Source organism: Microtus pennsylvanicus, chromosome 22 (assembly GCF_037038515.1).
Source record: "Microtus pennsylvanicus isolate mMicPen1 chromosome 22, mMicPen1.hap1, whole genome shotgun sequence".
Taxonomy (NCBI): domain Eukaryota; kingdom Metazoa; phylum Chordata; class Mammalia; order Rodentia; family Cricetidae; genus Microtus; species Microtus pennsylvanicus.
This window is the reverse complement of record NC_134600.1, coordinates 25,196,159-25,221,888: the sequence shown is the minus strand read 5'-3', so window position 1 is coordinate 25,221,888 and position 25,730 is coordinate 25,196,159. Positions and strand designations below refer to the sequence as shown.

General features: G+C 42.6%; 1 protein-coding gene across 8 annotated transcripts in view; it reads right to left on the bottom strand.

Moving 5' to 3' along the window:
- Cdk14 (cyclin dependent kinase 14) overlaps window positions 1–25,730 on the bottom strand; it is a 591,789-nt gene that overhangs the window by 381,255 nt on the left and 184,804 nt on the right. For 2 of the 8 annotated variants that reach the window (XM_075956305.1, XM_075956306.1), the window contains one exon: window positions 6,985–7,230. In XM_075956305.1, the coding sequence (XP_075812420.1) occupies window positions 6,985–7,215 (231 nt within the window). In that variant the 5' untranslated portion in view covers window positions 7,216–7,230. The other 6 variants (XM_075956307.1, XM_075956310.1, XM_075956312.1 and 3 more) reach the window with 6 other exon arrangements.

Sequence of the window (25,730 nt, the reverse complement as noted above, 5' to 3'; positions counted from 1 at the left end):
TGACATGGTTGGTAACTTGGAGTTATGAATCTACTTTAAAAATGAGATAGGCAAATTCTGCTTCTTATTTTCAATACTGATATAAAGAGAATCATCTTCTGGTCCCAATTATTAAACCCAGGTATCTCTAGATGCTGACAGAGCATCTTCACAGGCAGAATGAATGTGTCAAAGGCAGCAACAGAGACTGCAAGACATTTTCCAGGTCAGTTATTCAATCTGCCATAGCGTTGAACACCATAGTAACCCATTTCTCCATCAAAGTATCCAATGAGAGGACAGTTCCCCAAAGCCGCACCAAGCTCCATAGTTACTAAATTTTTAATAAAGCATGGACCAAAAGTAGAACTCTTGTCTTCACAGAAATCAGAAATAACTAGGGCTGTACAACACTTTGGGCATCATTTACTCTAGTCTAAGTGTATAAATAGGAGAATCTCCCGGAAAGATGACTTTCTCCCAAGACTATCTACTGAGTTTTAATTAAACACATTTTTTCCTCAAAGCAAAACTCATCTGTTTGATGTTCCCATTCAGCACGCAGTACGAGGGGAAATAGCAAAATTTGGTTACGAACAGTATTTTAAGAAAAACACCCTAACTAATAGCAAAGCATTGTTTTCTAGATATGTAGTAGTTCCCCAGAGGTTTTCCAATGCTGCAGCCTGGGTTGCATCAGCAACAAAAAGGCATTTCCAGTTATGGAAGACAGCAGATCAAGATGGCGGTGGCAGCAGGTTTGGTTCCTGCTGACGCCTCTCTTTGGCTGGAGTCCTCCCCCTGCTTCTCCTCTCCCTACTATGTCTCCGTGGTGTCCCTCCCTCAGCTCACAAGAACATCAGTTAGAGAACCCAGCCCCGCGACTGCAAGTGAACTCAATCACCTCCCCGAGGATCTTCTCTGTAGCTAGGGTCTGAGGTACATCATGGGGAGGAGGGGCAATGCGGGTCACAGAAAAACAGACAGCTTGATGACAGACTAATATACTTCAAATTTTACCACAGGCAGGAAGGGGATGTGTAAAGGAGATCCGAGATTTTTTTAATGGTATTTTGTTTACACATATGTTAAATTACACATCACACTGAAGAGTTTTTACTTTTTCTTCTCTCAAAAAAACACATAAGAACCAAGTGAGATGTAGTGGACATTTGCATTCCGAGCTACTTGACTAGTCCTGTGTGGGTCTATTCGCACCCGTTTCTCATCGCCAGGAAACAGCTTGCGAATGTCGCACTTCACCATCACCCTCCCGAGCTCAAGTTCTAAATGGAAATTTAAAACCTATATTAAACTTTGTATAAATGATCTTCAATGGAGAAAATATTGTGCTCACAGTTCCTCTCTAAATCGTTTTAAATCCGAGTGAAAAACTCTTCATGTCTGCTGTTGGACTCCTTTAAGAATGGATCTGAGCTAAAGGAAAAGGTAGCTACAGAAAACCACCCCTTTGCTCCTAGCAGGGCCCACCTGGCTACTGTATACTGACAGCAAGTACTAGCAAACAGGAACTGGCAGAGATAGAAGACAGCAGTTTTCCGTCTCTTGGGAGAGGCACAAAGATTGACTAAACATTGTATGTTTCACTCTGTGCAATCTGCCTGGAATATGCGATTGCTTTCAAATGAGACACTGTAACACTACCTAAAAACTGAGCAGAGGCAACTGTAAAAATGTGAAAGTTTTCATGTTATAAAAACCAATATTGATTTTATTTAAAAGAAAAACAAACAAGTAAGAAAAAAATAATAATGGCACATATGGTCTATTTATCTAACTAAATGGATTTGGATTTATTAACTGCTGTGGTTAAAGTATATTCTATTAACACTGGAATGGCGTAAAATTAATACCTTGCCCCGTTTAGCAGTAGAACAATCAGTTATTTGCCCTGTGGTGCTGATCTGTAGACATTGTGAAAATAGCCTGTAATTTGCAGATCAATCATACAGTCTTCCTAAGACAGATCGAAGGCATGTGATTCCCCTCTAAAAACAGCTCCGGTCTATGAAAGGACTGTTCCTTGAAACATGGACTATATGAGACGGTCTAAGCTTTGAGGATTAGGTTCTTACAAAGTGAGTCTTCTATTTTCAGCATGGAAAGTAGTCTGATGTGCAATTACCACGCATATAAATAAGGAATCCAAATGCCAAGCATTTAAAGAGGCTACGAGTAAAACCTCTCCTATCCAACGAACAAAACCAAGAATAATGCAGGAGTGGGGAAGGGGGTCCCTCTCTTAAAATTAAAGATTGGGTCTTTCATTGCCTTTCTCCACACAGCTTCACTAGAACACACGGAGACGCAGGCAACCCTAACCATTAGCTCTGCCCTGCAACCTCGGGCGCATGAACGGATGGACACAGCCTTACGGGACAACCGTTTCCTTCTTATCATTTCTCTACTTAGTGTGCACTCAAAAGCACCACGGTGACTTGGAAATACAGACGGCTAAGGTGCAGCTGCCAACGGACACTCCACGGAGACATTGGATCTAATGAGATAATGTTAATGCATTCTTCAAAAACAGCATAGAAGTGCAAAGGGCTGTCGATTGCCTGGCTCACTGGAGGGGAACATTGGTCTGGGTAATGGAAAGAGTGGATGCTGCAGCTGAACAGTGCTCCCCACCCTGCCACTCGCAAGGCAGGACCTCAGCAGCTCTACTTCATTGTTCGCACAGCAGTAACAAATATCAAGAACACTGGAGGCTTACTCTTTAGCATTTGACGTTTATTACCTAAGTTTATAACCAACAGACCTATCGTAAGACTGATTCTATTCTACACCCCAGTAGGACATGAAGAATGTAAGGGGTGGAACAATAACGAAACTGATCTAAGATTCTGTAGCTACTGGCAGAACCAGAATTAAATTAAATTGATGAGAACTGAGCATCTCTTTCCTTTATTACTACTACTCTAGGAAAACAGCCCCATGGATTGGAGTTCCGCCCAAATGGGAACACAGTAAACTCTCTTATGTTGAAATCTCATCCTTAGAAGCAGGGATAGGTGTTGAGGCTGTATTATTGTACACGACATGAGGATCCCGGAATGTGCATCCCAGTGATGCAGCCATAGCTCCACTGACTTCACTGCAGACTCGTTTTCATTCTCCATAAGGACCGTTTGTGTAAGGCTGAGAGCCCCGTGCCTCCTGACAAAATATCTAACACACACAACTCACCAGAGTAACGGCTTATGTGGACTCATGGTTTCAGTCCATGGTCACCTGAGTCCATTGCTTTTAGTTGGGATGGCCCAGTACCAAATGACAGGAGCATACAGAAGGCCTGGCTACCCCATAGCATCTGGGATGGGGCAGGAGATGGAAGGGAGCGAAGAAAGAAGGAAAGTGGGAGGGGGGAGACAGAAAACTGAGAGACAAGAAAAACAAGAAGTAGAAGGGGTGGTCCAAATAATACCACTTAAGGGCACGTGCCCAGTGACCCAGTTTCCCTCCTCTGAGTCCTATTTTATGAGGCATGGGTAGCATCCAAGCCTTTAATACATGATCTTAGCCAGGCAGTCATTTAAGATCAGGACCACACCACCCTTAACTGCAAGAAAGCCACAATTAAGGATGCTGTGGTACCCTGAGTGCCCCATGGATATTCAAATGAGGGAGGAAGGAGCCAATCAGAACCCTGTGACCTCCAGTCATCTTGTTTTCCCTTGAGCCCCAGAACAAGCTCCATCTCTCTGCAGTTTTATTCCTTCACTAAGGCAATTCACAGTAAACAGATAACTGCAAGGAAGATCTAACTTTGACTAGACAAAGGGACGGCCCCAAGTACCAGACATGGAAACACGCTGACAAAGAGGCTTGGTTTGGGGGGATCTTTCATTCAACAGAAAGGAAGCAATGCCAAGAAGACATGACCCCAGAATGCGTATGTGAGGACTCTCCTGCAAACCCATACCTTCCTCCTCTCGCTCCAGAATTAGCACCGCCTATCACGACATGAAGATTTTTATGGTATGAAAAGATGTAAATCTGAAGCAGTTTCTAGAGTGTTTGGAGAAAACTAACCTGAATATGAACTGGAAACACACTCTGTTTGGGCTCAGCAGATGTCAGCCCAACTCAGGGAAATGCTTTCTAACCTGGTCCACCAAGACAAGCATCCACCTGTGGTCCTCCCTACAGCTACGGCTGGTGAGAAGGGGGTGGCAGGCTGTGCTGAAGGTGACAGAAAAGCCTAGTGCAAGCTTACCATGTCAGTAATTGCATCAAATACTGATGAATAGTATAAAAAAGTGGGCATTCAACAAAATGCTGGAAACTATCAAGTATGTTTTAAATATGTTAATCACCATAATACTTTATTCTTTACAATACCCCTGAATTTTAACATGTCATGGTCTGGGAACAAAAACGCAAGTATGGACTAGCATAAAAGACACTGATAGCAAGGTTCAATTGATTCCTGTACTTCAGCCATTGTTCCCAGCATATAACAGCCTGTACCTGGGAAACACACCCAGGAACACACACGTGTACAAGAAATGAAGGCGTGAGTAAGGTTTTCAGTGGCTTTAGTTTCTCGTTTTGTGTTGTGTTTGGTTTTTGTGTAGACACTGAAGATGAAGCTTGTCTGTCCATGACATACAATTGTTCTACCCCTGAGTTACATCCCCATTCCAAGGTATGTCATTTAGAAGTAGGTCTCGCCACAGTCTGTATAAGAAATAGTCATTTCCTCATTATAACAGTAGAAATACCGCCACACTTCATCACGGTGTCTTTCCAACTCTACTCCTAGGGACAATTCTAACTAACCAATAGTTTGAAATAATGATGAGATGAAGGGTACAAATCAATACTGCTGTGTCAGGGCAAGGGTGCTCGGATCTAGCAATCACAACTATACCATCACATGATTCAAAAAATAACAGAATCCTGTGCCAATGGTTTTTATGGGTCATGATTTCCTACGGTTATCACAGGTATAAAATAATCAAACTAATGCATTGCTGTTGAGGTTGAAACCAATCTTACTAGTCAGGGACAAATGAAAAGAAAATGCAATTACAAGTAATAAAAATTAGAAATGTAATCATAGTACAGGATCCTTTCTGTATTATAATACACTACTAAATGCTATATATTAATGTAAGCTTAAGATGTTATATACATGTATTTATAGATACAAATACGATGGAGAAAATGCTTTGTATATTCCTTATTATCCCAAAAATTACTAATTATCCCTAAATTCTGTTTCTCTATGTCACTTCTTCCTGGGCCTCCTCAAACCCTTCCTTCTAGTTAATCTACCCTGTGCAGAATTTATTCCAAAACGTTCCACATAAGGCAAGGAAAGTAACTCGATTTGTCATTTGAGAGAAGTCCCCAAAGAAAGGCATGGGATTATCTCACGTAGTATCTAGAATGATAATTTCTGCAAACCATTACAGGCTGACATATGGTACCAGGTAACTACAGAGCAGATGGTATACACTTGCCTTAAGATGGTAGGAGCCTGACTGCTGTCTACAGCTCTCAGTTTCTCTTCCATAACACTAGATCTGGAGGTTCTCTGGGGAGTCAATGGTGGAGCTGTGACACAGGCAAACCCACTTTACAGTAACAAGTGACGATCACAAGCGAGGGTTTGGGGCTCCATAACCAAGTGTCAGAGAGGCTGCAGTACTATTCACTTCTGCTTTATCGACACTGGATCTGCTCCGTAGCACAAAACGTAATGGAACTTAAGTGCCAACACTACTGGAGCAGCTCAGTGGCTTTGCTGGGTCTGTTCCCGCAGAAACTTTGAGCTCAGCGCTTGTTAAATGCCATGTGTTTTTAGCAAGGTAACAGAATCAAGCTTCCTTGCCATCTCTTTCCCACTCTCTAAACCCTTAGGGCATCAATGTCCAAAGATTATTAAGTGTCGGTAAAGTCTGAAAATTATTCCGTTTCAAAAGATCACAAAATATTTTCACAGCGCTAAGTGCCAGCCAGCCCTGAAAGTCTGAGTTCCAATTACATTTTTGTAAGTGAGAAGCAGCAAGCGTCCTGGATGAGAAGGCCTCTTCGACAAGCTGCATGTTGAAAACACCCCATCTCAGGGAAGCAGTACTAGACAGAGGTGAGAGCTGGCAAAGGCAAGGGGCTCATCTGGTCGTTGCCCTCATGAGTGAGACCTGTGGTGGTCCCACAGGCTCACCACCGAGGACTTCTCAGCTCTAGGAGGAGGAAAGTAAACTTCTCTTTCTGAGGCCACATAGTCTACTGGATTCACTACACTCAAACTAAGGCAAACACTTTAGTCCAAAGCCAAGAATTGCCTTGGCTTTGAGCCGAGGGTTTCCTGAAAATGAGTGGCCTTTCCCTCTGAGGATCAACGCCTAGCTGTTAAATTCTAAAATATTTCCATCGGGAGCAAACTGTGAGACGACACCTGGACAGCGCTCATTCTTCACTGAAATGCTTTGTGAACCTGCCGACTTAGAAAACTTCTCACGAGCACAGGCACGTCCACAGACATCTCTAAGAGAGTGAAATACAAAGGGTTTGCAATGATAAATTTTTCTAACTCCAAAAACATTTTTTTTTTGCGTGGTTTTCTGAGACAGGGTTTCTCTGTAGCTTTGGAGCCTGTCCTGGAACTCACTTTGTAGACCAGGCTGGCTTCAGACTCACAGAGATCCGCCTGCCTCTGCCTCCCGAGTGCTGGGATTAAAGGTGTGTGCTACCACCGCCCGGCCAAACAATCTTATTTTTTTTTAAAAAAGAAAAAGGTATTTGTTTTGTTTTATTTCTAAAAATAAGTTAAATGATTTCATATTTGCTTGCTGAGCACTCTTAACTCAAGAGAGTCTTTGTCTAGTTTTCTCTCTTCCAAAATATTCAACCATGGGAGAAAATGCATAAACTCTCACTACAAACACCACCTGCCGTCATCCGCACAGTGTGCAGCTGTGTTGAAGGCTAGTCCTTCCGGGTACCCCCTGATATATGGGGGGTCCTTACCGAGCTGGGGCTGGAGTGCCGCCGCACTTTGGGTGACTCTTTGCCAGCCAAGGAGGACTTGAAGTTAATGCAGGCATTGTTCTCGGAATGCACCCTTTTGACTTGGTTGGCAGGCTTCTCGAATGGGTCGAAGGTGCTCTGCGTCCTCTGGACTCTGACTTTTTTGTCCTCAGGGATGGTGTCCAGGTGCTTGATCACTGAATCCGTCCCCTGGCAGTTCCGTGTAGACATCTTTGTGACACATATCTGGAATATGGAGAATATAGAAGGGGTGACTTGAGTGAGCCTCACTGAAACAACACGATCACTACACGCACTGATCTGGCCAGGTCGCGTTTCAACTCAGAGAAGCCCACTTTATGAGCTGTACTCACAATACAGAAAATTCCTTATAACTGTTCTGTGTAGACTCGCAGTTTGCACGTTAAAAAAAAGAAAATTTATCTACCTAATAAAAACAAACAAAAATACCTTATGGCGTAGGCCGTGTATCCTACAAGGTTCTAAATGCTCAGGTTTTATCATCTGACTGCAAATGGGTATCTCTAAATCATGAAAGGAGTGGAAAACCCATTTCACAAACACACAAACAAAGCCACAGCTGGCAGGGATGGGATGGGCACCTACTGGCCCCAGCAGGAGCTGACAGAAGCAGGGGCTAAAGAAAGCTAAGGAGGCTACTTTGTTTCAAACGTTTACCTCTGAAGATGCAGGTTGAAAGTTTCCACCATCTTGATTGACTTCATATCAAGTGGAGTGAAATAGTAGTTAGGTGATAATAATGAGGACGGTTGTGGGTTTACCTTTTTGATTTCAAAGCTAAGGAATTAGACTACCAGTGAAGGACAGCAAGTGACCCCCTTTACAGCATTCACAGGGGTTTCCCTTCAGCACCACTGTTCCCCTCCCACGCCTGCAGGCGCTCGCTGGCACTGCCCAGCCGGCTCTCCACTCCCACAACTCGCTTTAGTCCTTTGCTGCTTGGCTCCCCTTTACCACACTGTGTTCCGACTCTCACTCTCCTGAGGCTCTGGACATTCTGGAGTCTACTGTGCAACCTCTAGCTGTCCTGGGAGGACCTTAGGTGTCCCCCAAAAGCCATGTGGGAAAGTCGTGGGTGCCCACCATGAACATTACTGTGAGGTGGTGGAAGTTTCAGTGGGTGGACCCAGCAGAAGGAAGTCAGACCACTGGCTGCGTGCATTTCCTTCATTTCTGGACTCTAGAACATTCTCTCCTTCTCCTTTCTCTCCCTTTCCCTCCCACCCTGCTTCTCTCTCTCTGCTTTGCTCTTCTTCTCAGCATGACCTGCAGCAACCATAACCACAACGTGAGCGAGCGTCTTTGCTCTACCGTGCACCTTAGCTGTACTGCTGCATGGCACAGGCCCCCGAGCAACAGTCAACTGTCTGAAGGCTGGGATGTGGAAACCTCTGCTGGTTTCAGGTCATCCCGGGTATCTTATCACAGCAACAGAAAATCTACATGCCAGCTCTAGAGAAACAACTTCGGAATGGAACTGCTTTTACCGCTTCTCTTAAAAAGCTTCCCTACATGATGTCAAATGAGAAAAGCTGGGAAACATTTAACAAATGTCCATATTGTTAAAGCTCAAAGACCAACTTTGGAAAAACAGGCAGCCTGAGTCCATTGGAGAGTAACTGTATCTATGTTACACACCGATCCACACACTGCTGTAACCACACAGAACAGCTGTGGTGTCAGTGTTTCAGAGTGTGTACAAACACAGTGGAAAACAACATAAAGCAGAATATCAGGTATCTGCAGACACAAGTAAAGGTAGTATTATTAAGTTTATAAACTTTTATTTGAATTATGCAATAAATATGCAAAATTGTATGCTAAGAAAAAACAAGCAAAATGTGTGCATAACATAAGCCAAGTACTTAAAGCTTCAGGAAAAAAAATGAATTCGATATTCAGCATCTACCCTGTTCCAAGAATTTGCCACCATTGTTAAGTATAGGTTGAACTATGATTAAACAAAATGAGACACTTCTGAGCACACCTCAGAAGAGCTGAGGATGTTCTGGGAGTTTGGGGTTTCTTGTTATTTATTTTTTATGTACAAGAATATGTGTCTCTGTGAATGTGTGTGTGTGTGCACGCGCACGTGTGTTGGTGTATGTGCTACATTTGCGTAGCATCTTGAGAGGCCAGAAGAGGATGCTGAGTTACCAATGGTTCTAAACCATCAACACGGATGCTGTGAACCAAACTTGTCAGGAAGAACAACAAGTGATCTAAACCGCTGAGCCATTTCTCCAGCTCCGAAGGTATATATTTTTAAAGATTCAATACAGAATCTTCTACACATGATCAAAACTTAATAATATACCATAAATATGATAAGTGTATTCAATATTTTAAGGATTTGTGTTCTTTTTAAAGATAGGAAGTCAATAAATAAAAAACTAACATCATCACTGAGTCAGTCAACAGACACATGAGCCTCAAGTGTCACTAAACCCAAAACAAAAGAGGTTCTAAGACAAATTCATAAGCATGCAATGCTAATATATGTAATATATAGTATATATACATATAAAATACATATACGTAAACATATAATACAAAATGAACGCAGGAAAGAAGAAAGATATAAAGATATAAGCTTTGAATCAATCTTAAGATACTTAGAGGAGTGGATGAAATCCAAAATAAGAATAAAATTAAATAACAATTCAATATCAAAATGGAAATAAAAAACACTAATGAAAATGAATAAAAATTAAAAACAAAGTTAAAACTTGACAAACATCTACGCAGACTGACAAAGAAATGGAAAAGAAAACCTCAATTCCTTTTAATCTAGACTCCAGTTACTTGAATTGGCAATAAATCAGCCTGCCATAGTAGTTTCGCAGTACCACGCTCTTCAGGCACCCTACTAGCAGACCATATGTGAGAGGCATTACTTCTCTTTTTAAGATTTTTTTTATTTCAGTTTAGATGTATGCATACTTTGCCTGCATATTATGCATATTATGTATATGCGCCACATGCATGCTCAGCGCCCACAGAGCCCAGAAGCTGATGTTGGAACTGGAGCTGCAAACACTTGGAAGCTGCAAAGTGGATGCTGGGAACATCCCAGGGTCCCTGCAAGAGCAGCAAGTGCTCTTCACTGCTGAGCCTTCCCCCCTGCATCTAAGCTCCAACAATCCTTTGGCTAAGTCCATGAAAGGCAGGGCCACACTGTGGTATTGCCGCCTTTCTCCAGTCATGCTCAGTCTTCTTGTAATAAATCTTATACAAAAGAGTCATCCAAATAACTAATCATTATATTTTATTTTTAAAAAAAAAAGAGCTAAGGCTTCAAGACATTCATCCAAAAGCTATTGTTTAAAAAGCACAATGCTGCTACAGAGATAACAAATACATATGGTTCATAAATAGCTACCATCAAGATTCTTCTGCTGAAGGTTTTAATAGGTGGACTCTAAAACAATATCTGAATCTCTTGCCTTTGAATAATCCTCTCCCTTTTCTATGCAAATATAATATGATGTCATATGATAATATTGTTTTGTATACAAACACTAGATTACCTGGTGGGGTGAACAAAGCTAGGAGAGCCCTCCAAAACCAAGAAAGACAGAACGCTCAGGGCTGGCTAGTCTGAAAGGCAGCCATGACCACGCTGAGAACTGTGTGATACAACCAGAAGGTATATCACAGTCTTGGCCTGACAACTGCCAGGAAAATGGGGACCACAGACCTGCACACACAGTAAAACTAGTTCTGTCAACAAAGAAGAGGACCTTGAGCTCCAGGTGAAAGCCACCACCCAGACAACACCCTGACTTCAGCCTGGTAAGATCCCAGGCAAAGAAACGCTATTGAAACTGTGAATAATAAGCCAGTGCCTGCGAGGTACTATGTTACCCAAGGGTAAAAACCTATTATGTGCACTTTGCTAAAACAGCCTGAAGCATTCTGATACCTGAGCAGAATGTACAAAAAAAACAAAAACAAACAAGCAAAAACACTGCCGTATAGACCACTAAACAAATTTGATACACTGTATCAAATCCAGGCGAAAATAAGCAACGGTTGTCATGATTGCTGTCACTATATATGGCTATGTACTGGGCACCATCAACTGTAACTTCACGAGTTACAAAGCTCATCAACAAGTTTCTCCACATAATTAAGGTCGTACCAAATTTATCTGGTCTCCAGTTCTGCCAGGCTGCCACAAAACATACAGGTAACCATACTTTCTCTGTGCACGCATCTTCATCAAGGGAAGAAATGTACACTGAGTTTTCCACATAGCGCAAAGAAACTCTTCTAGGTAAGTTTCGTGTTTCCAGTATTTAGGACACAGGACTTAAACGTGATCTGCCCAACATGATCTGTTGTCTATGAGCACAACAGAAAGCCAACCTCACTCGGGTCCTCCTGACATACCTGGGCTCAGCTCTGCTTCAGAGAAGGACCCAGCAAGGTGAAACAATCGCAATGCCCATGCCTTGCGGGAAGCTGTAATTTCCACTAGCTCTTAGCCTGAAACCATTGAGTGATACAGACCCAGCAGAAGAGGCCTGGAGGACAGATTACATGTAGGTGCTATTCCCTGCACCCACATCTTCCTGTGAGCCCCTCCGTAATCTGTTAGCAAGTATGAATCGTGATCACAGATATAAGTAAGAACAGTCAGAAACAGAACTCCACACCTCGCAGAGGAGACTTCTCCAGCCCGTAAACAGTAACCCTTTCATCCATTTCCAGCTCATCCCACTGCGTGCCTGTATTCTGGCTGATGTTATAGCTCCCACTGAAAAAAATAGCTTCCAGCTCACAGGACATAAGTGTCGGGGGTGGGTGGGAGAAGAGATTAAAGAAGAATCAAGAGAAATGGAGCCTAGGAAACATCCAGCTATTGACTGGAAAGCTAGAGGCCTTTTTAAAATAGCACAAGAACGTTAGTCGGATAAGAGAATCGGCCTAACAGAGCTCCCACTGACGGTACAGTGGTGGGTTATTCAACTATCAAAAAGAAACATAATATTGTGTTTAAATCGAATGAGCTACCGAAAAAGCATGAGTTCAATGTGATTTCAGATGACAAAAGCCACTAAAGTAGGAATAGCAATTACAATAGGAAAGGATGAATCCAATCCAATATAACCAATTTTAACACAGAAAATGCTGAACGGCCCAGTAGTGCTAGACCAAGCACGAAATTGACCGAAGACATGGAAGGATGCTCACGGGTCGGGTGGGGTGGGATGGAATGGGGGGACAAGCGGGTGGTGCCAGTTGAGACACAAGAGTAACATGGTCTGCTCGGGGAATAATGACCAGGGCAATATGACAGTGCCGTGAAGGACAGGCAATGTTCCCCAAATGACATATTCCAAAGTGCACATACGTGAGACGGACAACAGACTGTGAAAAGAAACGCCCACATATGGAAGGCAGTCGTTAAAACAAGTTAACGTTTTACAGTATATGTGAAATAACCCCTAAGAAGAAAACTCAGTTTGGCTTCCGTTCTGTGGTTCAAGTCTGAGTCACTTAGTTTAGATAAGACAGCTAAGACCCCCAATGATTAACCACTAAGATTCTATAACCTGTGCTACTGTACAACTATAAAGATAACACAATCCCAAGAACACACAAGAAAAGATTGTTACTCAGCTTCCTGGGGAGGCATGCTGAGTGAGTAAATCTATAATGCTTAGGAAGGTTCCAAAAATGAAACGAGTCCAACCCGTACTATCAGTGTTCAGAACAGGACGTGCATAAATATGGCAATCATATTTACGACAACCACCTTCATGTTATGTGCTTTATTTAGAGTATATGAAGTATGTTAGAATCACGGAAATTAGTCTGTGAAAGGAGGGCAATTTGATTAAGTCAGTAATCAGAGGTTAAATGTGGAGAAAGAGAAATGTTAAAGATTTAAATATTTATGTGTGTGTGAAAGAGTATGAAAGAGACACTGAGAGAACAAATGTGTGTGTATGTGTGTGTGTGTGTGTGTGTGTGTGTGTGTGTGTGTGAGAGAGAGAGAGAGAGAGAGAGAGAGAGAGAGAGAGAGAGAAGACCTATGTAGTATGTGGGTACCCACAGAGGTCAAGCACCTCAGAGCTGGTTATGGGCTGCTATGAGCCACCCAACATGGGTGCTAGAAACCAAACACTGGTCCTATACAAGAGCAATGAGCACTCTTAACCACTAAGCCATTTCTCCAGACCTAAATTAATTTTAATTGATTGTATTAGTGACACATATTTTTAAGACTATGAGTACTTGGTCATGTACAAAGACAGCCCACTGAAGCTGCTCCAGGCACAGGAGACTTGGGCCATTCCATAGATCAGCAGCTTTTACCATTTGCTGCATAGACTTTGGCAGTGGCCTTCCTCCCAAGGGAAGCCACAACTGTGCTAAAAATTCCCTCTGCCCAGAAGCCCTTGATGATTCAGACACTTAGCCAGCTTTATTAAGAATCCCTTCAGCGACTGCATTTAGTCTGCTATATTTTGTGTCCTTATATTGCAACGCTTCCTTTTAATTAACAATCTATCTCCTCCATAGGGCGATGACTTTATCTTATATTCGTTTGACAACTCTCAAAACCAATTTGTCTTCAGAGGTCCTCTTGAAGAATCTAACTAATATTTGCTTACAAAGTCATGAGGAACAGGATGCTTCTAGGGTCTCAAAGTGGTCTTCTCAAATCTTGGGGCCGGGAGAAAACATGTTGGGTACATGCGCCTGAGGCGGATCACGGTAAACAAGCACACTATCGCCCGTGTGAGAACAAGACATGCCAACACTAATGGGAATTAAGGATCTATTTCCTCCAGCTGCAGTGCTTCACGCTGCCTTTACAAACAGAGGTGACATGAGATACATAAGCAGGGACGCGTGGCACTTGAAAACACGTAAGAAGAAGAAATCATCATCAATACCCGAATAAACTTATTTTCTTTTCTTCCAGTGAAGTCAGCGCAGAACTTACATTTTTGATCGAGGTGAGAGATGAAACCACACATAGAGGTATTCATCTGAATAAGTATGGCCCACTTATCTTTTTTTGTTGTTCTTTGAGAATGTCATATCATATATTTTATCATATTCTCTACCATCCTCCAGCTCCTCCAGCTCCTCCAGCTCTTCCCATCTCCTCCCTGTTTCCCTCCCCAACTTTGTGTCCTTTCTTTCTTATAAGATAAAAGTCCACCAACAACAACAACAACCACACCAACAAAAAAATGCAGCAGCAACAACAATAACAACAGCAACACCAACAAAAACAGCAACAACACCAATAACTACAACAGCAACAACAATAACAACAACACCACCAACAGCAACAACAATAGCAGCAGCAACACCAACAGCAACACAAACACCAACAACATGTCACTAGAAAGGTGCAATCCATTTGTGTTGATCAACCACTCCTGAGGATGCTGATGTACCCCGTATCACTCCAGAGAAGGAATCTGACTTTCCATCACCCAGCAGCTGTCATTTGTGAGCAGAGAGCCTCTGTGCCCACTCAGTCACCATGCCGGGCCTGTGTCTGCCTTGAGCATCTGCCCTGCTGTGTCTGGAAAACGCTGCTTCTTCCAAACTGTCCACCGTCACTAGCTCTCCGAGTCCTCCCACCACCACCACCCCCTTCTGCATAAATCCTGGAGCCTTGAAGAGTGTGACAGCGACATCCCACTCAGGGCTGAGCGCTCCAAAGTCTCTCGCCCTCTAAACACTGTGCAGCTGTGAGTCTCTGGGTTAACTGCCGTCTACCACAAGAAGAAGCATCTCTGATGAGGGCTGAGCAAGGCCCTGATCTATGGGGACAGCGATACCATTGAGAGTCATTTAACTGCTTTGTTAATTTAGCAGAATAATCATAGTAGGTCTTCACTGGTTCCATGAATTATTTAGCCTCATTAATGATATCAGATATAGGTTCCATCTCATAGAGTTGGCCTGATCACCCTTAACAAAAGTTTGTCAATTTGTTGGTAGACCCTAACGTGGTTTAAGAAAAGGAAAAGTCAGATATTCAGTGTTGGGGCTCCAACAGGCAGAGTTTGACCTATGGTTTTTGCTTACAGCTATGTAAACCTAGCCAGCTGTCTACTGAAACCTCAGCAGTAGATGGGAAAGAGCGTAATTCGGTTAAGGCTGGCATTCGTTTAGACCGAATTCATTCAGGTTGAAAATTGTCGCTTTGAATCAGCCATTTTCTGGTGATTGGCGTGTTTCTAAGATCCCAGAGTGACCTTCTCTACTTGCTTAGTGGAAGGCAGCTACCAGAAAACAATGGCTTTCAAAGATGCCAAGTTTGCCTGTGTCAAATCATCCCCACATCTGTAGCAGGGGCGAGGTCAAGGTCTTCTGAGGTTCATGAAGGGAGTGTCTACCACAGAGGCAGTACAAGCTATGCCATAAGCACAGTCTTAACAATATCATCTATTTCTAGCTATCTCTGTTTTGTTTTTTTTGCATTGTACATTACCCCATGGAATTCTAAGTATTTTCTCCTACTCAACAACTTCTCTCAGAATTGCTCCCAATAAAAATCATCGTTAATCATCTACAAGGTTTTATGTAAAGTATTACCTCCACCAAAAATGCTTGAATTTTAAAAATTATAAACAAAAAGATTCCTCCTTTAAAAGGAATTTCAGCTATAAAAAGAGAGCTAGGAACAGTATTCTGAGGACTAAGAGGAATTGTATAACACCACTGGAATAGTGCCCACGACAGCCAACTTTGTCTGTTATTTCAACCTGCGGGGTTGATGAGGATGGCATCCACTCCCGTGTTGTAGGCTGTGGTTTCTTCTCTCCTGAATTAGTGTGTGTGCGTTTGCATGTCTGTGTGTCTATGCATCTGTGTAGATAGAGGTGCCTCTCGGAGCACACGGAACAAGGATAAAGGATGTGTTAACTGCATGTACATACGGCGACGTGAGCATGGCCATTCTATTACTCACCATCTTGTTTTTACCAAACTCAAGCTCTGCATAATAGCATTGACTAGCATGCACGACTCCGAACAACTTCACAACAGGTCTGCTCAACTCTCTAGGTCTGTCTTCTCACAGGCTGAATGGCAGAGCTGGTGGACTTAGCAGCTCCTTTGACCTTCCCTGCCTCTAGTATGAAAATGGGCCCAAGGTTAGAAGTGGCGAATGGTTTTAAATACATAAATGCCAAGCAGATAAGCTCACTTCTTTTGTGTTCCCTTTGTGTTACAGACAATTCCTCCTGAGCAGCTGAGGATTCCGGAAGCATGGAGCTGGCACATACTGTGAACATTTACTTCGGCATTTCGGGCCTCATATTTTCATTAACTCGGAAATCAAAGAATCATTTCTCAGTGATAGCAGCATGGGTATCTGGCTAAGGAATCAGTCATGTAAAGCAATGATGTGGCAAGTCACACTGTAGGACACTTGTCAACCTTGGTCTGTTAAACAGCAGCTCTGCCCCTGCATCAGCGGCATTGCTGCAACCATTAATGCCCTTACTATGACCTATACCTGATGGAGGAGGGTCATCTTTCTATCTGTTGTTTCATTGGTTAAATAAAGAAACTGCCTTGGCCCTTTAATAGGACATAAAATTAGGTAGGCGGAGTAAACAGAACAGAATGCTGGGAGAAAGAAGCTGAGTCAAGGAGTCACCATGACTCTTCCACTCCAGTCAGACGCAGGTTAAGATCATTCCTGGTAAGCCAGCTTGTGGGCTACACAGATTATTAGAAATGGGTTAGGTCAATATGTAAGAGCTAGCCAATAAGAGGCTGGAAATAATGGGCCAGGCAGTGTTTAAAAGAATACAGTTTCCATGTAATTATTTCGGGGCATAAGCTAGCCATGCAGGTGGCCGGGTGCCAGGGACACAGCCTCGCCGGTCCTACTACAACATATACCACTTTCAGATCGTGCCTCCAAACCTACGCTAAGTACCTGTTGCTCTCATATACACAGGTAAGCTACAAGCAGCCTGCTTTCATATATCTGACTGGAGCAGCAGGAAGTCTCTCATTGTTTGTTTGTCGTTATCTTTCTCATGTATTAATTATATTCCAGGCCCAAACTGTAAATACCTTGAATACATAAACTGTTTTCTGTGTCTTCAGTGTCCTAAAAGATAAGAGTATGGCCAGGAAATACATGCTCTGCCAATAACTACTCAATGATAAGCCTATCCCTTTAATTAAAAGTAGGGCATCTTGGGCTGGAGAGAAGGCTAAGAGGTTAAGAGCATTGCCTCTCTTCCTAGAGGTCCTGAGTTCAATTCCCAGCAACCATATGGTGGCTCACAACCATCTGTAATGGGGTCTGGTGCCCTCTTCTGGCCTGCAGGCATACATACAGACAGAATATTGTATACATAATAAATAAGTAAATAAATAAAGTAGGCCGTCTTAAAAATCACCCTCAGAAACTATCTTAAATGGAGACACGTTCTCTTGAGTTGAGATCTTTTCCAATGAAAATGCTTTCACTGGCTGTTCCTACTCACCACAATTCAATGTCCATTGCAGCGACCTTGTTCTAAAATGCTATTTACTTTTCCATCCATTTTTGTACGTATTAATTGTAGAGAGTTAATGGCATCATCACATTCTCATATACATACTCACACACATTCCACCACCCATCCTACCCGCCCCCTTTCTCTTTCCAGTCTTCTGCTTCCTTTTCTCCCATAACCCAGGTTCTGCATCGCGGTATGCCTCTATCTCTGTCCAGTGCTGACTTTAGAGTCCCAGAGGTGTGAGGCTACGAATGACATCGCTGGAACACACGAAGCTTGTGTTTGAGTTTGAGCAACACCTATACCGACTTCCATTAAGGATGCACCAACCATAGATAAGGATTTCTTTCCCCCTGCATCCTCACCAGGATTTGTTGCCATTTTGTTTCTTTAGGGTAATGCAACATATATTTCTCTACTGATTTGTTTCTTTGGATCGGACCTAATATTATTTGATTTCTTCACGGACAAAGCTGAACCGTGTCATATTGCCTCAGGGACTGTAGTTTTGTTATATCCTTTCTGGGCTCCAATGTTTACAAGCTGGACAACTGGTTTTGGTTTCTTTATAATTCTAATGAGAATATTTACGTATGCTTCCAGCAGCTAAAGTTTTAGTAAATGTAATCAGTATAAGTCTAAGTAGCTCTATCTACTATATTACTTATTACATATATATACATATATATGTATATATATATAGTGTTGGGTTTATTGAGATATAGTTTTGTCTACAGGCTCATAAAGACATATGCAGATAGTTAGACAACTCTAGCATCTTCAATTTTTGATTATAATGATAAATTTAAAGTAGCAAGGGTAACATCTCTACTGTCATGAGGCCTACGTAGGATCTTTGTCATGATTTTATCTTTAGGGGATCACACTTCTCCAGCATACTCTATAGTTCTCTTGGTGCTCACAGTAGGAATGGCCCTGCCTGGGATGTCAGGCCACCACAGTCCCACATCATTAGAATCTTGATTTTAACAAAATGTCTTCGGGGTTGATGTTTGAGACACAGTGTCCTAGACCACGCAAGAATATATTGTTATTATGGTCAAATAAAGGAGAAAAGTCAACTCCTTTAGAAACAAATTTTGTTTTCATTTCTTCAAACCACAGGGGTGACAAGTGCGTCATCATCTTTGACTAAAACTTTTGCTCAAACTTCCCACAAAATAGGATTGCAATTTTAGATAATTACTATTATTTTGCACATGGAAATAAAGTTTTCTAACAATATACGGCCAATGTGTATATAAGTACTCTCTATTTGAAAACAAAAAGCAAGGAGATTAAGGTAAAAACGAATAATATATACAAATTATTACAGTATGCTTCCTGCCTATAGGTTAATGTACTTGTATATTTCTAGTAAAGGAGCATTTATATGTTCTAGAAAAGGTTTTAACATTAACCATCATGACTATTTTTTAACAGTATTAATATTTTTCTCAAGAGAATTGAATCCAAAACTGTGCTCCGCTTGTTTACTAAGGTTTATTCGGCATCTTTGGAGGAAAAAGGTTTAGAAAGAAGTTACTCCTAGATCTAGGAAGGAAACATTTTAAAGACATAGATGTGTACAAAGTACTGTGTACCTACCCTACAGCAAGCCCTGCCATCGGGAGGGAGCCCTCTGCCTGCTTGGCAGAATGGAATGATCCTGTCTAGACTGGAAAAGGACCTGGGCTCTGACTCCTAGTGTGTGGAAAGCTGAACGGAACACCCTTCAAACGCTGGTCCCAGCAAAATTTTACCAAGCATCCCGAAAGGTCAAAGAAGGTATTATACAAATTCTGACTCCCGTTTGATATCCCCAATTGTAATCTGGCTAAAATACCATCATGTAGAAAGAGAATTAAGAAAATAGCATTCACACAGATGACCATATGAGTATCCACGGCTGGGAGCTCGAACAGCAGAACTGATGTCTGTGTTTTCTCCCTGACCACATATCTGCAGTCAGAGGGACCAGAAAAGGCGTATGTGGGATGATGAGAATCCACACATGGCCAGGGAGTGACCCTGTCCTGCTGTTCCACAAACTGAAGGCTCTACCAACTAACTAACAATCCCCACGGAAACTGAAACATTAAGCCATACAAACAGGCTTTCAATGCATGGATAATTAGTTTCTTCATCAAGACACTGTTCCTTTAAAGCTTTCAAAAATATCTATTCCAAAAAACAAAAGAAAAGAAAAAAGAAAAAAAATCTATTCCAGCACAAAAGGACCTTTTTCTCCGCTCTCGAAGATGCTACAGGTTTATATAGAGTGCTCCTTTTCACTAAGCTCTGTCTTTGGTCCTTCCTGAGAAGGGGAAGTCACTGTGTATTTTCAAAAGATCCTCCATTATGCATTAGAGAAGGAACCTGGTCAGGAAGATTAACATGAGAAACAGCAATTTAAACACCAAGCCCACGCACCATTTCAGGAGTTCTCAGAGCAAATAAAAATGAGCCGAGTTAGAAATCCATGGTATATCCTAACCAGGATGGCTTTTTGCCCGTCCTGGAACGCCTACTGTTTGAATTTCACCTTCTAAAAGACATCATAACAGACTCCAGAAGCCGTCATCTGCCGGAAAAGCTGTGCAAAGGTCAGTCCCGGGTGCCATCCGAATCCTCTTGTTTCACTTCTGAGCCTCACGGAATCGCCCCTGGCTTGTTTGTGCTGAACCAGGTCAGTTCTATCTTCATGAGTACACCTTTCAAGTTCCTCTCTGTTCTGTCCCTCACGCAAGATAAAGCATGCGGGAAGCACAATGGCATTAAAGAATGGAAACTGAAAGGAAGACGCTACTGGAGATCAGACCGATCCAGTCGGGCCTGCACTCTTTTCACCTGGTAACCATATAAATATGTAATAATGAAGATTATAAATGCTTTAAAAATAACTCTTCCCTGAAGAAGAGATAAAATGCCATACTAAGATCTTATTCTGAAACACATAGGAAATGAACACAATTTCTATCATCTCACCTGGATCTAACATTGTTAATAAAAATGAAATGCATTATTAGTGCTTGGCAACTACAATGGTTAAAGTGTGATGTTTATCTTCCAATAAAATCCATCTAAATAAAACCTGACCAAAGAATGCTGAGAAATACAGGGCATCAATGAATGTAAGAGAGACTTCTGAAGCTCTTGCCATTTTCAGAGACTCAAATGTGGGCCACTAACCACACAGAGCTCCTGAAGAGAAACACAGGGAACAAGGAGCCTTTGGGAAAACACGGAAGTGCCCTTCAATGCAGCCCTCACAATTGGCCCATCCACGGTGAAGAGCTAAAATTTCAGCAATAATAAAACCAATAGTGACTCTTTAATAACAACGCCCCTTGACTTCAGGAAGACCTGTTCTCCTTTTCCCACACCAGGGAAGAGTCAATAGCATAGCGACTCCTCACTAAGCCGGCCAAGGTGAACAGAGCAGAGCAGCAGGATGAAAACCCCCTGCTGCTTGTCTGCCCCCTTGAAACAAACCCAGAGCTTCCACAAGCATTTCACGGCCAAGGTTTTTTTTAGCAAGATCTCATTTAGTGGAGGAACTGGCTGCTGGTTGAAATGGGTTGTCGATTGGACAGGAAAGCATGTCTTTGCAACAGACACCCTCCCAAAGTCTGGTGGATGAGAAGCAGAGATGAGCAACCTCCTACAACCTCCTTTTATCTTCTGTAAAACTAAGACATCCTCTAATGAGGCAAACTGGCGAAGGATCTGGGACCTGGCCAAAAAAAAAAAAATGTAGCTGTTAGAAAACAGAGGGGGAAATTGAGGGCTTCTAGATAAGGTGACAATGGCCAGCTACCGTGGAACTCTTCTATAGCAGTTACCACAAAAACTACCGCTAACATAATCTACAAGAACTCAGGAGGGGACATCATTATCTCATTTTCATGGGTAATTAAACTCAAATGCACATGAGCTAAGCAACCTGTCCAAGGCCATGCAGAGAGCAAACAATGGGAGTGGAGGTTCACTGCAGGACCAAACTACACAGCAGAAGCTCCTGACCACTGCACATGTGTCCCCGGAAACCTACATCCCAAGCGCAACACTGTCCATCCATTTCCACCTCATCGCTGCTGATAGGAGAGAAAAAGCATGATCAACGCAACGCAGATGAACTGGGGTGTGGTTTTCTGGCCTGCCCTTCCTGCCTCTCTTCCAGCTCACCACCCAAGTAAACATTCATTTAATTAATCTAATTCGGAGTCTGCCTTATATGAAAAGTCAGGCAATAACAGAGGGGAAAAAAAACAACAGAAGAGCGTGATGCATTAGGAATCATTAAGGACAGGATGCCAAGTGTGGTTAGAAACATCGTAATCCTAGCACTTGGAGAGCAGAGGCGGAAGGTCTCAGCTAGATATTAAGTTGAAAAAGTCAGCATGTCAATATAAGATCCCAATTCCCCTCCCCCCCCAAAAAAAACAAGACCAGGATGAAGGCTACTTAGGAAGATGGATGACTCATAATACACATTGCTCCTCTGTTAATGTTTAGGTGCCCTGAACAGGGAGTTGCAGACATAGATACAAAATTTCCAGGGATCCAGTACAGACATTGGCGAACAAAACGCATGGCTCTGGGTGGGGCCATGACATGGCCTTTTAAAAAGGAACAACTATTAGAAAGATATCTTGGGTGTAAGGGAAGTGGTATGTAGAGAAAAATCAAGAAAGGAAAACTTTATCGACGAAGCTAAGCTTGCCTGTCTAATGAAAAACTGTTTACTGTGGTATCAAGCATATACCTTCTCTCCATTCTTCTTGACGAACGCGGAGGCTAGGGTTTCTGGTTGACTGTCCACTACAAACGGGACTGGGGGGCAGAAGGTAGCCAGGGCACAGCGTTCACAGGAAACCTGAGTGGTGTTCGGATGTCTTTGCTTATAGCTAGAATGAGCAAGGGAGCACTGGGAGCGCAGTGAGGCGAAATCGTAATGATGACAGAAGTCGCAATCCCGCTTCACGATGGACATTCCGACTGATCACTGCTCTCTTAGCAGCAATGAACAGACAAGAAAATGTAAGCAGTCCAGGTACGATGCTCAATCACCAGGCCATGGAAATAACCAGATATCGGTGGGTGGTTCTCGGGGGGGCATTGCTGGTCCTCACGCCTTGCTGTTTCCACGGGCTACTACTTTAAGAAGCTCTAAGTTATCTACTACAGTGTCCATATGGGAGCTTGATTTAGTGACACCCTATATTAAGGAGGAAAACCGCTATCTTTTCCATATTAAAATCAAGCATACCCTCCACAGGATGAAATTCCAATGTATGGTACTACATCCGTGAACTGTGAAAACGTGCTAAGCGAAAGAAGCCAAATACGACGTCATTCCACTTGACAAGAAACACAGTACCTAGCGGAGGCTGACTCGCGGGCACAGAAAGCAGAATCACGGTTATGAAGGGTGAGGAGAAGGGAGAATGGTAGTTATTACTTCACTGTTTGAGATGGCGGGAAGTTCTGGGAAGGGATAGAGGTAATTATTGCAAAACACTGAGTATACTCAATAATGCCGCTGTCCTGTCAATCTAAAATTGGCGAGTTCTGTGGAATGTGCATTTTAAACATAGTCTTAAAAATCAAAGCAGACAGTATCTCTTTCACCACTACCAAAGTGGAAAAACAAAGATTTCCCACAGAATTTCTCCACGATGACAGGAACCAGAACGACCTGTTCCGCTCACAGTGTCTCACAGCAGACTGTGTGCAAATGTGTGTACGTGTGAATGCTTGCCTGCAGGAAAGAGGCTCTCCTCAGCAGTCGTTACACTGTCTGCAAAGTTCCAGAGTTACTTTCTGAGAGGACACGTGGTGGGGACTGCAGGGGAAATGGTAACGTTTCCCCAGAGCCTTCCATCTCCCCTCTTCTTTCTGCAAGCGTGTCTCCCAGTGTCTTAGACACAGTGTATAGATAATAAATGTTTGCGTGATAAAGACAGGAGAGGGATACAGCAACATAATGTCGAATTACCGCTCTACTAGTCCCCTTCTTAAAATTATTTTTGGCAGATGTACCGTTCCTTCTGTCACAGGATGAGAAAATAAACCTCCCAGCTTACACAAAGTGAAGGTAAAAATATAAATAGCTAGAACATACCGCTCTCAGGAAAAGCCAGAGCAAGCAGTGCATCGTCTCAATAGAATCAGGTGAAAATAACAGTTCATGTTTCCATTTACTTTTTGGGAAAATAATAAGTGACCAAAACACAAGAAGATTCCAACACTCCTTTGAACAAAATCCAAATATTCATTCCTAGAAATCAAAGCCCAGTTTTACACTTAAATTTGAATAAGTACAGAAGCTCCTCCTCCAATAAATCACTTACTGTGAATTCTAAATTCCATCGATGTTTTTCCCAATTAGCTGATTCTTAGACTGTTTGGTATCACAAAATTAGATAAAACTAGTTTCTGGCCAAGATGCAAGTTACTGACGATTTGGCCAGTGGATAGTCCCTGAATGCAGCATGCACAGTTCAAGTGAATTCCTATGTTGAAGCATTCAAAGTAAAATATTTTAAAGCAAAATATCTAACACTGACATCCTTAATATTTAACACCTTCAAGAAAGGTGGACCTAGACAAATTCACAGGATTATCTAATGTATTACTCAATGTGAACAATATAAAAATATATCCTTCAACTTCAACCCCCCCCCCTACTTAATACTAGGCTTCAATCAAGCAGACAAGTAGAATTTCATCCTCTGTCAAGGTTTATATCCCAACCTGGTTCTTCATCTTCTCCCTGAGCAGGCAAGCCTCATTTTGGATGGAGTAGGCTGTCTACTACCCCAGCCTCTCAGCATGCAGGGCTTCTCCATCCGTGTCTACAATGGTAACAACCCACTAGCAGAACCAGCACTTCCAGCAGAACTGCATGGAGAATTACCACTTCTATGCAGGAAACCAGAACCACTATAGATACAGTGATGCTAAATGACAGCGCCCTGACCTCTAGCCGGCAACACGCTTGAACCAGGTGCATTCAGGACTCAAGGAGGGGAGAGGGTGAGCAGAGAAAAAGCTGCGGATCTCTAACATAGTAGAAATATCAATTCCACTGGGGTCCAAGGCAGCTGAATTCACAGCCATCAGTTTACCCGGAGGAAAAGTGGTCTCCCGTCCTTCAGTCGCCTGACTCAGAGGGCATTCAGCCGAGCATAACCAGGCAAAACAATCAGCACGGGCTCTTTAAGCTATAAAAAAAAAAAAAGACGAGTTTCCAAGAAATCCGACTCAGCTCTGGCAAAGAAGCAGTCTCTGAACATTTTCTTCATCTTATCTCCGCCACTGGTGTTTACAAACTACAAGCAATAGCCTTGGGAGCCTCCAGAGACTCCCTGAGTAACCCCCCATCAGATCCTTAATTTAAATTACCCTTTATCAATCTCTGGCGGTCCTGGCAGTTAAATAGAGGGAGGGAGTAAAATGACATGCATAAAATGAATCCTTTTCAAGTTGTAAATGAGTGAGTCAGGATTCAGACTTGCCGAGATGCTTCAAATAAAAACCCTTGCTAGGATTCCAGGCATGCTCCGTCTTACCGTTTTGCGGTTGTCTCTCTCAAGCTGGATTCACCTGGAACTCTTTAACATATCTCTAGCAATGTGCTTGCACCAGGCCAGCCTCACACAGCAGCAACTGAATTCACATCTTTCTGCACTAGCAAGCTGAAATGGTACGGCCGTACTACAACCAAGAGAGGGGGAAGCATAAGCAGGGGGGGAAAAAATCCAGAAATCACTCAGAGAAGCTGATCTCAGTGGAGCAGAACCAAAAAATGGTCTCAGAAGAGCACAAAGGACATGCTAATGTTCGGTATCAGAAGCTTTAACAGTTCAATATTTCCCTAAAATAATCTATTTTTTTTTTTCCTGCACACACGATGGACTTGCCTGTGGAGTTCCCAGGAAGGCAGAGTAACCGCGCTCTGCAGCAGCTTTGCAGCCAAGGGAAGCATGCATATGCTGTCCAGGCAATTCACAACACACTGTCTCTCCAGAAAGCTATTGATTTGCAATGCAGGGCTGGCTTCAAGAGCATATGGAAGAGAAGCCAAACAGCTCATGGTGATTGCACAGGAGGAAACACATTTAATCAAGAGATGCACCTTATCATGCTCAATTCAATTTTTTTAAAAGCACTAGAGGAAGCCAGTAAGTGTCCTGA